The 12,974-nt window shown below is 48.7% G+C and overlaps 1 protein-coding gene across 1 annotated transcript in view; it reads left to right on the top strand.

Moving 5' to 3' along the window:
• LOC102413305 (zinc finger protein 501) overlaps window positions 1-7,655 on the top strand; it is a 33,252-nt gene extending 25,597 nt beyond the window's left edge. Inside the window, exons 4-5 of the mRNA XM_025270390.3 lie at window positions 4,417-4,543; window positions 5,022-7,655. Coding sequence (XP_025126175.2) covers window positions 4,417-4,543; window positions 5,022-6,322 — 1,428 coding nt within the window. The 3' untranslated portion in view covers window positions 6,323-7,655. The remainder of the gene's footprint in view (window positions 1-4,416; window positions 4,544-5,021) is intronic.
• The last annotated feature ends 5,319 nt before the right edge of the window (window positions 7,656-12,974 follow it).

The raw sequence follows: 12,974 nt of genomic DNA, 5'->3' as shown, positions 1-12,974 counted from the left end.
TTTGAAGCCTAAGAAAACAAAATCTCTCTTTCCATTGTTTTCTGATCTATTTGCCATAAAGTGATGGGACCAGATGCTATGATCTTTGTTTCTTGAATGTTGAGTTTTAAGCCAGCTTTTTCACTCTCCTCTTTCACTTTCATCAAGAGGCTCTTCAGTTCCTCTTTGCTTTTTGCCATCAGGGTGGTATCATCTGCATATCTGAGGTTATTGATATTTCTCCTGGCAAGCTTGATTCCAGGTTGTGCTTAATCCAGCCCAGCACTTCACATGATGTATTCTGTATATAAGTTAAATAAGCAGGGTGACAATATACAGCCTTGACTCCTTCCCCAGTTTTGTTGTTGTTTTTTAATTACATTTGGCTGCATCTGGTCTTTGCTGTTGTAGTGAATCGGCTCAGGCTTAGTTACTCCAAGGCATGTCAGCATATGGGATCTTAGTTCCCTGACCAGGGGTCAAACCTGCATCCTTTGCATTGCAAGGCAGATTCTTAACCTCTGGACTACCAGGGAAGTCCCCCTTTCCCAGTTTTGAATCAGTCTGTTGTTCCATGTCTGGTTCAAGCTGTTGCTTCTTGACCTGAATACAGATTTCTCAGGAGGCAGGTAAGGTGGTCTGGTATTCCCATCTCTTGAAGAATTTTCCAGTTTGTTGTGATCCACACAAAGGCATTAGCATAGTCCATGAAGCAGAAGTAGATTTTTTTTTTTTTTAATTCCCTTGCTATTTTTATGATCCAACAGATGTTGGCAATTTGATCTCTGGTTCCCCTGCCTTTTCTAAATCCAACTTGTACATCTGGAAGCTCTCAGTTCACATACTGCAGTGAGTGCAAATTGTACAGTATTCAAATGTTCTTTGGCAGTACCTTTCTTTGGTATTGGAATGAAAACTGACCTTTTCCAGTCCTGTGGCCACTGCTGAGTTTTCCAAACAAATTTGCTGGGATATTGAGTGCAGCACTCTCACAGCATCATTTTTAGGATTTGAAACAGCCCAGCTGGAATGCCATCACCCCCACTAGCTTTGTTTGTAGTGATGCTTCTCTCAAAGGTCCACTTGACTTTGTATTCCAGGATGTCTGGCTCTAGGTGAATGATCACACCATCGTGGTTATCTGGGTCATTAAGATCTTTCTTATATAGTTCTTCTGTGTATTCTTGCCATGTCTTAGTCTCTTCTGCTTCTGTTTGATCCATAGCGTTTTCTGTCCTTTATTGTGCCCATCTTTGCAGGAATTGTTCCCTTGGTATATCTAATTTTGTTGAAGAGTTCTCTCTAGTCTTCCCCATTCTGTTGTTTTCCTCTGTTTCATTGAAGGTTTTCTTATCTCTCCTTGCTGTTTCTCTGGAGTTCTGCATTCAGTAGGGTAAATATTTCTTTTCTCCTTTGTCTTTTGCTTCTTTTCTCAGCTATTTATTTGTAAGGTCTCTTCACAGATGACTCCTAAGGTTTTTGTCTTTACGGCTGAACATGGGGGTCTCCATTCACAGGGCTGGAGCAGTCAGTGGAGGGAGAGGGAACAATGTCCAGCGAGGATAGTGGGAGTTTTGTTTGGGGCCGTGTTTAGGAGCCTGATGGTTTTCAGGAAATATAGAATGGCGGCATCCAGTGAGTTGGAGGCTCTAACATGTAGAAATCTGAGACAGTTCAGCATTAGAGCCACATAGGTGGTGACCACTGGGTGGGAGGAGCTCAGCGTCACATGTAGGAAAGCGAATTCTCATCCTTGGTAATGTTACTCTCAGGTCAGAAAGAACAGGTTGAGTGTTAATTCTGCATCTCTTTCTGGGGCACCTGGTTGGAGGAGATGGCATTTGTGGGAGGAAGGGGCAGTCTAACAAGTGGCCAAGACTCCCAAGAGAAGAGTGGACTGTGGTGAATGCAGAGGCCCAGGAATAATTGGGGCAAAGGGACCCTGAGACTGGAGCTGCTCTTGTTCAACATTTTCTTGACTCACAAGAACTTTGTGGTGACCTTTCACGGAGCCTGATGTATTTCACTCACACTGCTAGATGAGTTTAGAGGTGAATGGGAACATTTGTGTCCATGTAATGAGCAGAATTACATCCCCAGAAGTTTTTAAGTTGAAGTGTTAACCCCCAGGACCTCAGAATGGGACTGTATCTGGAGGTAGGATTTTTAAAGAGGTAATTAAGTTAAAGTGAGGTTATTAGCACACACTACTAGTGTCTTTGTAATAAGAGGAAGTTAGGACTCCGGTATGGGAAGACTATGGGAACTCACATGGAAAGTACCAGTGAATTTTAATCCTTAATAAGCCAAAGATTGAGACTGCAAATGTTTCAATAATGGTAGTAGAAAAGAGAAGGGCTCTGATAGTAGGGTACATCAATGCATGCATGCTTGGTTGTGTCTGACTCATTGCAACCCCATCCACTGTAGACCACAAGGTTCCTTTATCCTTGGGATTTCCCAGGCAATATTTATAGTTGGTAGCCATTCCCTTCTCCAGGGGATCTTACCAGACCAGGGATCAAACCCATGTCTCCTGCATTGGCAGGCAGGTTCTTTACCATTGAGCCACCAGGGAACCCCAAAGGGGCAAGTGCAAACAAATTGGGAAGAGGGCTATGGTATATTTTAAGATCCACACATGGTTCTGGGTGCCTGAGACTGAAGCACAGATCAGAGGCAGACAAGGGGGGCCTGGATTTTAGGCTGCCTCAGATGGTTGGACTTCCCTGGCTCAGACGGTAAAAGCATCTGCCTACAATGAGGGAGACCTGGGTTCGATCCCTGAGTCGGGGAGATCCCCTGGAGAAGGAAATGGCAACCCACTCCAGTATTCTTGTCTGGAAAATCCCATGGACGGAGAAGCCTGGTAGGCTACAGTCTGTGGGGTCACAAAGAGTCAGACACGACTGAGTGACTTCACTTTGAGGTGGTTGGGTCTTGCACAGGGCTGTAGCAGTAGGGGGTTCTCTTTATCAGGGCCTCTTAAGCTGTGTGATGAGTCAGAGAGACAATTGGGACACCTGTGCCTGCAGATGAGCGATGTGCACGTGGAGAAGTAGTGGGAGCTGATGATTCCACATCCTCAGCACTGGACTGACGAGTACAGGTTGAGCCCATGTGATTGTTCCTGGGAGGTACCCTCTGGTTCCCCAGGGATGGGGCCTGGCTGGCAGGGGTTAGGCACCCCCAGCGAGGCCTTGCACCTAGATGATATCTATTGGCCCACTTGCCTTTTACAGCTGAGGACTGGATGCAGTGACTCATGGGACCTGAAGAGAGTGATATCGGTGGCACCAGGTCCTGGGCAAACATGGTCCTTTGTAAGAGTCACAAGGCCTGGCGTGGTCCACTGCATGGGGCTGAGCTTTGCGTGTGGCTTGGGTGAACAGAAGAAAGTTGTGATGGCTGAGAGTGCAGCCCAGAAGTGGAGAGGGCCACGTGTGTCTGAGAGCAGACAGGTTCTGAATGCAGTGTCTGAGGCAAGGACCTGCCCCTAAGTAATGAGGTCTCCAGAGAAAGGTCTGGGGCTGCTGCAGCTCAGGAAGTCATGAGAAGTCCCTGGGAGTATTTGAATCCTGTTTGAATTGGCAAAGTATACTCTGGATGTTTTTTGCCAGGTTGTGGTGTAAGCCTAAAATTAAAGATTAAAGCCAGTGTTGTTTAAGTGTTATGTTGTGAAACCATGAGGACTTCAAATGGCCTGAGTGCTGGTTCTTCTCACTCTGCTCCTACACATAAGGTCTCCTAACCCAGCAGTCTTCTTTCTCACAGGGATTAAATGGACTTTCTGCTCATCCCTTCTCAGGTGGTTTCAGTTCCCTGCATGCCCCTGGAGGATCATTGTTCACTCTTTCCATTCATGTAGCTCCACTCTGGCTCTGTGAGTGTGTGGTTTCCTCATCTCCCAGACTGAGTAGATGATTAATAAATTGCTGTTGATCTTATCTGACCAACATTAGGTCTCCTGTGTTTGGTCATCTCTATAACCATAGGACATGATCCCATCCTCCCCCCTGGGGTAAAGTAGGAGATGATTGAACTACCATAATTTATAGGGATGCCAAAGAGGCACTTAAGCTGTGGGGTGGTCAGATGGTGGCCTGGGACATGTGGCTGTGGTGTCTAGAGATGTGAGGGATGTACCATATTAAGAAGGATGTACATTTGCAGAAGGAGTAAGTCTCAGGGCCCCAGTGTGAGACATACGTGATTTGTCCACAAGTTAGGGACATTGCCTGACAGCTGTAGCGTGTCTTTTTCTCTGTGTGCCTCCTCTTGATGACTTCTGGCCCCAGTGATCAGTGGGGCCATTTGCAGACAGTGGTCTGGTTTCATCTCCCGAGTTGGAGAGAGGGTGGGCATGGGTAGATGTGTCAGTGATGGGTTGTGGTCTTTGGGAGAGTTTGTGATTTCATCTTTCCCCCATCATGGCAGGAAAGTGTGACCTTTGAAGATGTGGTTGTGTACTTCTCCTGGGAGGAGTGGGGTCTCTTGGATGAGAATCAGAGATGCCTGTACCACGATGTGATGCTGGAGAACTTTGCGCTTGTGACCTCACTGGGTAAGACCCTCACACCTATCCCAGTACCTTGTACTCAACTCTGCTCACTTCAGACACAGGTTCTGCCTCCTTTCCCCAATTGCCTGGCTAGTAGGCATTAGGGTCAACAGGGCTGGGCTAAGCTACCTCTTCATGAGCCTGCCACCTCTAATTGTGCTGCTAAAAAATCCAACCACTGCCCAGGCCACTGTTCATAAAGCTCACATAGCACTGAAATGCCACTCAGCCAAGGCTCTCATGAAGGGTGTTGGCAGAGAACTTGAACTGGATGTTTCTTTCTTTTCTGCACCTCTCCCCTTTACATTCTTTATCTTATGAGGCCTTTCCAATTCTTAAGACTTTCAGAGCCTCAATACTGTACATCAACCTCATATTGAGAACAATCCAATGGGCTGTGCTGAGTCTCACACAGAATTGTGCAGAGGCTGCCGCCTCCACCACAGATGACAGGCTCTCACCCGCACATCTGTGCTTTCAGGTTGTTGGTATGGAATGGAGGAGGCAGTGGCATTTTCTGTGGAGAGTGTTCCTGTAGAACAAACATCACAGGGCAAGACTGTAGTTCCATACCCATCCGTTGAGAAGACTCAGCCCTGTGAGGGGTGTGTCAGGGCCAGGAGAGACGGTCTCCAGCTGCCTGAGCACCAAGGCCTGCATCCTGAGCAAAACTCACAGCCCGGTGAGGAGTGTGAGAAGCAACCAAGGTTCGGCCCTGGCCTCCACCCAGAGCCCAGCAATGAGAAGCCATCCAGAAGGGACACAGACAAGGCATGCGTGAGAAGTTACAGATTTCACATATCAGCAAAGCCCGTCACCTGTGAGGAAGTGGGCAGGGATTTCCTGGCTATGCTGAACCTCCTGCAGCATCAGGCCACACTCAAAGGGACGAAGCCGCAGAGCAGCCTTCAGTGCGCAGAGCCCGTTCCCGGGGGAGAAGGTCAGCACAAGTGCAGTGAGTATGAGAAGCTGTTTAGCTGTGAATACACGCTTTTCCAGAATCAGCAGATTCTCACTAGAAAAAACTACCAGGACTGTGATGACTGTGAGAAACCTTTTAACCAAAGTTCCCTCCTCATCAATTGCCAGAGACCTGATAACACAGGAGCAAGGCCTTACGAGTGCAGCGAATGTGGGAAGTCCTTTAGCCAAAGCTACAGACTCATTCAACACCACAGAAGTCACACTGCAGCACGGCCTTATAAGTGCAATGAATGTGGGAAAGCCTTTAGCTACAAATTAAGACTTGTGCAGCACCTCCAGATTCACAGTAAAGTGAGGCCTTACGAGTGTGGTGAGTGTGGGAAATCCTTCAGCTACAGCTCTACTCTCATTAAACACCAGAGAGTTCACACTGGAGCCAGGCCTTATAAGTGTGGTGAGTGCGGGAATTCCTTTAGCCAAAGCTCCAATCTCATTCAACACCAGAAGATCCACAGTGGGGCAAGGCCTTATAAATGCACTGAATGTGGAAAATCTTTCAGTTACAAATGCAAACTTGTGCAGCACCTGCGCATTCACACTGGAGAGAGGCCTTATGAGTGTGGGGAATGTGGGAAATCCTTTAGCCACAGCTCCACCCTCAATCAACACCAGAGAATTCACACTGGAGCCAGACCGTACAAGTGTGATGAATGTGAGAAGTCCTTCAGCCAAAAGTCCAATCTCATTCAGCACCGGAGAGTTCACACAGGAGAAAAGCCTTATGAATGTGGGGAATGTGGGAAATCTTTTAGTCAAAGCTCCCACATCATTCAACACAGAAAACTGCACACCAGATAACCTCACGAATCCAGTGATTGTGAGAACACCAGTCACAGCCAGTGTCTATATTCAACTAGAAAATTATGCAGCAGATTTGGGGAAACCATCTTAAAGGTCTAAGCCCAACAGGGAACATGGGTTTCTTTGTGAAGGGGCCATCTCCTAGAAGTTGAGCATTATACAGCTGAACATACACAGCAGCAACATTGCCTTTGAGTTTGTAGGTTGGTGGGAAGCTTTAGGAGCCTTTCTTCGTATTTCACTGCTGGCTCTGTTTCCTCAGTTACATCCCTTTTGGTTTCTATAGCAGAAGTCTCACCCCTACCAGCCAGTAGTTTCCAGGTTCCAACACTTTGTATCAGTCCTGGCAGTTTGATCAGGGAAGGGAGACGTCTCACCTCTGTCCCATTCTCTACAGAACAGTATGAATAACTTTCAGGGGTACTTCATATTTCTTCCCCTCTGACAAATTAGGGCTTAATCCAGTTTTAGCAACGTGTGGGTAACACACAGCAGTAGGCTTGCCATCTCCCCAGAGGGCCAGCTTGCGTAGCTGCCAAACGTCTCCTGGGAAAGAGAGAAGGCTTTTAGTAAAGGGCCCTAATTTATGGCTTGGATCCAAGGAATTTGGTGGACCCAGCGGTCACCTATAAGAAGCACCTCTGGTGCTTCTGTGAGAAGCATAGAAATCAGTTCCCTTTCCCCCAGTATTACACATAATGCTGAGCACTGTTGTGAAGAAGCTCCAGGTACTGCAAAAGTCATGTGCCTTCAGGTCTCGCGTTGGGTTTTCTGGTGTTACTGAACGATTTCAAGGGTGAAGCCAGAAGCTTCACAGGAATGCTGGGTGTGGTTGTATGCCCTGGAGGGGCTGTGGCAGTGGAGGGTGTGCCTGTTGTGAAGCCTCCTCCACACACGTCCCAGCGGCCGGCGCTGGAGGGTGTGCACACTCCCGTCACGCAAGCTTCCTCTAGTTGGGGTCATTGTCAGAGCGAGTCAAGCTTTGCTTATTCTCATAACCTCTGGACGTTTCACCCTAAGCATCACGCTGCACAGACCATGGCAGACGGGGATGAAGCTGGAGCCCAGGGATATAGCTTTTGCGACCAGTTTCCTGCTGACTCAAAAACAGTCTTTACCAGTATATTTTTTTCCCTGATGGAGGGCCTGCCAGGGAAAGGCAGGTTTCTAAAGCTCTGGTTATGGAGGAAAAAAAAAAAAAAAAAAACTAGGAAAATTTCTACATAAAACAAATTTCTACAAAGTTTTATTGAAATATAATTGATTAAAATTGTACAATATGATACTGTTTACTTGTATACCCATAAAACTATTAAAAAACATATCTATAGTTTACTTGTTCCCTTTCATTTTTTTTTTAGCCACACTGCATAGCTTCTGGGATATCTCAACTCAGCCAGAGGCTGATCTGGGGCCGTGGCAGTGAAGCCCAGGCTTCTAGCCTCTAGGCTACCAGGAAACTCACTTGTACCCTTTTAAAAACTCTCCCTTCTGTCCTTTATAGTCGCTGTTGATTTTACTCTTTCACAGTAAATTAGCTTGTTTTATAAAATTTTCTATGGTTGGAATCATTAAACTGTTTACTTTTTAATTGGTATTGTGCTTTCTTCCCTGTGCAGTTCACAGTGTTGCTTATGTAAGTCACTTCATTTCACAGCTGAGTATTCCTCTATAGATGTACCCCAGTTTGTTTACCCACCTAATTGCACATTGGCTTGTTCCCAGTTTTGGCTGTTACAAATAAAGCCTTATGGTATAACCGCTGGAAAGGAATGGGTGACGGGAGCTTCAGCTTTCTGAAGCTTTCACTCTGCCTTCCTCTAGCTCCACTAGGCCCACTATAATAGTGGATTGTAACACCTAACATTTCAGGACCACTCTAAGATCAAGAATCTTCATTGCTCCAAGTAACTTATACACAAAATACAGTACTGAGGTATCCCAAGCTGCTTGCAAAATACGTCTTTAAAAGCTTCTGTGTTGCATAAGTTTCATCCATCATTCCAGTAGAATTGACCACATTCTAGATGTGGTTCATTTGGTCTCTCTGAAGCTGTTTAAACATACCGACTGCACCCAGGCCCCATGCTTGTAAGCTAGGTGTTCTGGAAGTTGCTGATGATTTATCCATTTTACTATCCCCCACTCAGCATAGCCTGGAAAACATTCAAGTACTTGTATGTGCCCCAGTGTAAGAAACCCTTCCTTCCTTCCTTCCTCCTGCACCCTAATACACCCTTGAGCTCTGTAAACCTACTCAGGACAAGTGAAAACCATGAAACGCTAGAGACCACCACTCTTGGAAACTAATAAAGGCAGAGCTTCGAGTCTGTGTTCCCTTCCTTTCCCTTCACCACCTCACTGTGGCATGCCCCCAGGACACCCTCCACAGTCTCAGTAATGTCTTGTTCCTCAAGTTTCTGATCAGATTTTGTTGAAGTTCTTCCTACGGTTATAGTAAGAACCACAAGGACTGCGGTGCAGGGGGAAGGGCAGTAGGACTCAGTGAAGTTACAGGGTCTTTCAGTGAGTGCCCGGGGCGTCCCAGCCGAGAGCATCCATCACTGCTACCCGTGGCCGGGACCTACAGCACATAGTGAGTTGGCCAAAGAGTTCAGTCAGTTTTCTGCATAACATCTTCATAGCAAAACCTAAACAAATTTTTGTGCCAATTCAATATTACTAGCTCTTTAAAGGAGTAGGCAGAGAAAAAACCTGGTATCATTTTTGTGTGGTATTAAAAAGTACCTACAAGTTACTTCGCTATAAATAATCACTGTAATTACAATGTGAATTAAGACTTGGATGATGTCCCTGCACAACATTATCACAGTAAAAAGTCAAAACTTGTAAATTTTTGCCAGACATACTAAGTGAAACACCAAGGGAAAGAGAGTTGAGTGCTGATTTTGGCAAGACTTTGAAGGTCACCGTAGTAATAAGGTGGACTTCTTTATAATGAGAATCCCACCTAAGAATGAAACTGCTTATGGACTCTATTGAAGTAAGTCACTTGTTTGGGAAAGTTGGAATTTTGACAACGAAATTAAGAAATAATCCCATGTACATCACAACAATTTGGGAAGGATACAGAAATAAGACAGAGCTTAACTCCAGCAAAGTACTTAAATGGGGAGGAAGGGGATTCGGGAAGAAAACACTTATGCTTTTAAGTGGCCTGGGGACTTAACTTTCTTGAGCTGCACCAGGTGTCAATTGCAGCACAGGGGGAATCTTCAATCTTCGCTGTGGCGTGCAGGATCTTTAGTTGCAGTATATGGGATCTCAGTTCCCTGACCAGGTATCAAACCCTGACCCTCTGCATTGGGAGCATGAAGTCTTAGCCAATGGACGACTGGGAAGTCCCCCCTTAAAACTTACTAACTTCCACAACAGGAAAAAAAAAAAGCCAACTTAAAACCAGCTAAAATGGCAGTTTGAACATTAGAGAATGCATTTGTTGCATTTGAACACATCTATTAGAATCACCTGGCTTCCCAGGTGGCACTAGAGGTAAAGCACCCACCTGACAACAAAGGAGACGTAAGAGACATAGGTTCGATCCCTGGGTCATGTCATGAAGATCCCCTGTAGGAGGGCAGGGCAACCCACTGCAGTATTCTTGTCTGGAGAATCCCATGGACAGAGGAGACTGGTGTGCTACACAATCCACGAATTTTCAAAGAATCAGACACGACTGAAGTGACTTAGCACACACGCACACTACGGTCACCACTGTGTGCCACACATTAGTCCAAGCGTGTGGTGCACAGGAGACAAAAAAACAAGGAGGCCTTTGTGGTTAATAGGTGAGGGGGATTCTGACCTCACAACCTTGGGCTCCAGCTGCCTGCATCCTGCAGTCCCCTCCGTGCGCCTGTGTCCCTGCTGCTGCTGAGAGGCTTGGGAGGCCAGGCCGGCAGCTCCCAGCGCCGTGTGCCCAGGTCCACTCCACGCTTCCAGGGAGCAGCTCCAGCCCATGGGGTGTCCTCACTGGGCTCACTTGGCTTCCTGTGCCTCCTCCTCCCACGAGGCTGGGCCCCTGCACACCTGGAGAGCTACAAGAAGCAGAAGGGATGGGCACTGGCCTCTCTCGCCCCATGACCTGGCCACTGTGTGCCCTGGCCACCTTGGCCTTTGCTCACCGTGCCTGCTGTGTTCCTGGCTGGCTGGCCTCCCCTGGATTGTGTCCTTCAGTGACCTCTTCTGCCATCACGATCTTGGTTTTTCTCCACAGTGACATCTTTAGATCACATGCATTGGCCCTGCTCTGTAGGGCCTCCTTTGTGACAATAAAGTGTGCAAACCCTGAGGTCGCGGGGTGGGGGTGGGGGCGGTGCGGGGAGTCAGGAAGACAGAATGAAGAAAAGAAATTACTAGGATGAAAATTTCCAAGGAGAAAGGGTAGCTTAGTGTAATAAATAGTGCAGGGGGTTGGGTTATAAGTTATATAAACTAAAAACGGGTAAGAGCATACTCCAGTCTAGATGTGATGAAAGGGCAGGCATGAGATTTAGGGGATGAAAGGAGAGGAAACACCACTGTGACATGTCTGAGGCCAGAGTACACTTTCAATACTTGGGGGGAAAGTCTCAGGGCAGTGCAGAGGTGTCCAGGCCACAGAAAAGACTCGGCCCCTTCAAGGACTCAGGCAGGTGGGACACGCCGCCAGGGGAGGGGGGCACGCCCTAGTGCCCACGCAGTGGGTTGCGTTCCTCATCAATGCACCAGCAGTCCCCTCACCAAATATCAAGACAAATTTTGTGGGCGGAGGACCCCCTCATCGGTACATCCCCAGCGGATGCCAAAACAGATGCAAAGAGGCCCAGCTCTGAGCGCTCACAGGGTTTGAAACCCGCGTACGCAGCACCGTCTCAGGAGCGAACCAAACAGCCCACTGGGCTCCGGGGCGGGGGGTGGGGGGTCACTGCCTCCCCGGAGACACGGGGCCCAGGAGGCCCAGCGCCCGGAGTCGTGGCTGCGGGGGACGGAGTCCACAGGCCGGGACCAGGTGAATCTGCAGCCCGGCTCCCCCCTGGCCTCGCAGCCAGGCCTGGCCTGATTCCCACTTCTCTTCCCGGGAGACCCGCTCCCGCTCCCCGCGCCGGCCGGAGGGGCTCCGGTGGAGGCTGGTCGATCGGCCGGGCCGCCCACACCCAGGCCTGGGCTGAGGGGCCGGTCTCGGCCTCCGCCCCGAGAACCTGCCGGCACAGCCTCCGGACAGAGGAGGAGGCCCACCGCCCAGCAACAACCAGCCAGTTCCGCCTGCCCCGACGGCCTCCCAGGCTTCGGTTCCGAGACACGGCGGCCGCCACGGTGAAAGCACCAGATACTACCTAGACCAGCGGTCGGTGACAAGTGTCCCAACCCTTCCGCGTGGATAAACACTCCAGCCGACTGAGGGAAAGGGAGTCACTGAGTCGAAGCCTCCTGGCAGTTTGACTTACTAAGTTGGGGCATTTCTTCCGGGTTTCCTTCGGCGGGTCATTTTGATTTGCCTGGTTGACAGGCCGTATTTGGTGCATCTCAGGATTCTCCTGGATGTGCGCACTCGTCTTAGCCGAGATGGGTTCCAGCGAAGAGGCCCGTGGGTGGCCTGGCATTAGTTATCATCACTCCCCTTTGACCTCCAAGGAGACTTTCTGTGCACATGTGGCCAAACAGGTCTCCTGAAAAATGTGTGGTCTGGGCAGGGCCCAGCCTCCTCCCTAAATTGTCCTGCTATTCTCAACTTGGAGTTTCAGTCCACAGGGAGTGAATCTCCAATGCTTACCTGGGACCCACCTACCTCCTGCCTCATTACCGCCTGAACCACCCCCATCCCCACCTTGTCCATGGGAAAATTCTCTTCCACAGAACCAGTCCCTGGTGCCACGAAGGTTGGGGACCGCGGCTGTAGAGGGAAAGGACGATATAAAAGAGGCTGTCAGGTGGCGCCCGACAACCGGCAGGAACGTCAATGGGACAGACCCAGATCCCGGGGCAGCGGGGGCGCACCGTGGGCAACAGGGATCCCTGGCCTCCTCCAGGCCCACCTCTGAGCCCTGGACCCTCAGGCGGGCTGCCCAGAGTGGGACCAGAGAGTTCCCAGGCTCCCCGAAGGGCTTAAACAAACTCTGCAGCAGGCAATGTACAGCTAAAAGCTTCCCAGGGGGCTTCCCTGGTGGTCTAGTGGTAGTCTGCCTGCCAATGCAGAGGACACGGCTTGGACTCCTGGTCCAGGAAGATTCCACAGGACAACTAAGCACACTCCAGTGGTAGAGTCTGCCTGCCAGGGCAGAGGACACGTTGGACTCCTGGTCCAGGAAGACACCACAGGGCAACTAAGCACAATGAGGCACCAACTACTGACCAGATGTGCTGCAGCTACTGAAGCCCCCTTGGCTGGAGCTCATGCTCTACAACAAGAGAAGCCACGGCATTGAGAAGCCCGCACTCTAGCATGAGGGTAACAAAGATCCATCACAGCCAAAAAGTAAAATAAAAACAAATAAATAGATCCTTATTAAAAAAAAAAAAAGCATATAAGGATGCATAGAAAACAATGGATTAATGGTTTCATTTTTGGGAAGGTGAGGTTTGTTTACTTTGGCAGAGCCACGTGGCTTGCAGGATCTTAGTTTCCCAACCAGGAATTGAATCTGGGTCT

Source organism: Bubalus bubalis, chromosome 18, assembly GCF_019923935.1.
Source record: "Bubalus bubalis isolate 160015118507 breed Murrah chromosome 18, NDDB_SH_1, whole genome shotgun sequence".
Taxonomy (NCBI): domain Eukaryota; kingdom Metazoa; phylum Chordata; class Mammalia; order Artiodactyla; family Bovidae; genus Bubalus; species Bubalus bubalis.
This window is presented reverse-complemented; position numbering and strand designations above follow the sequence as displayed.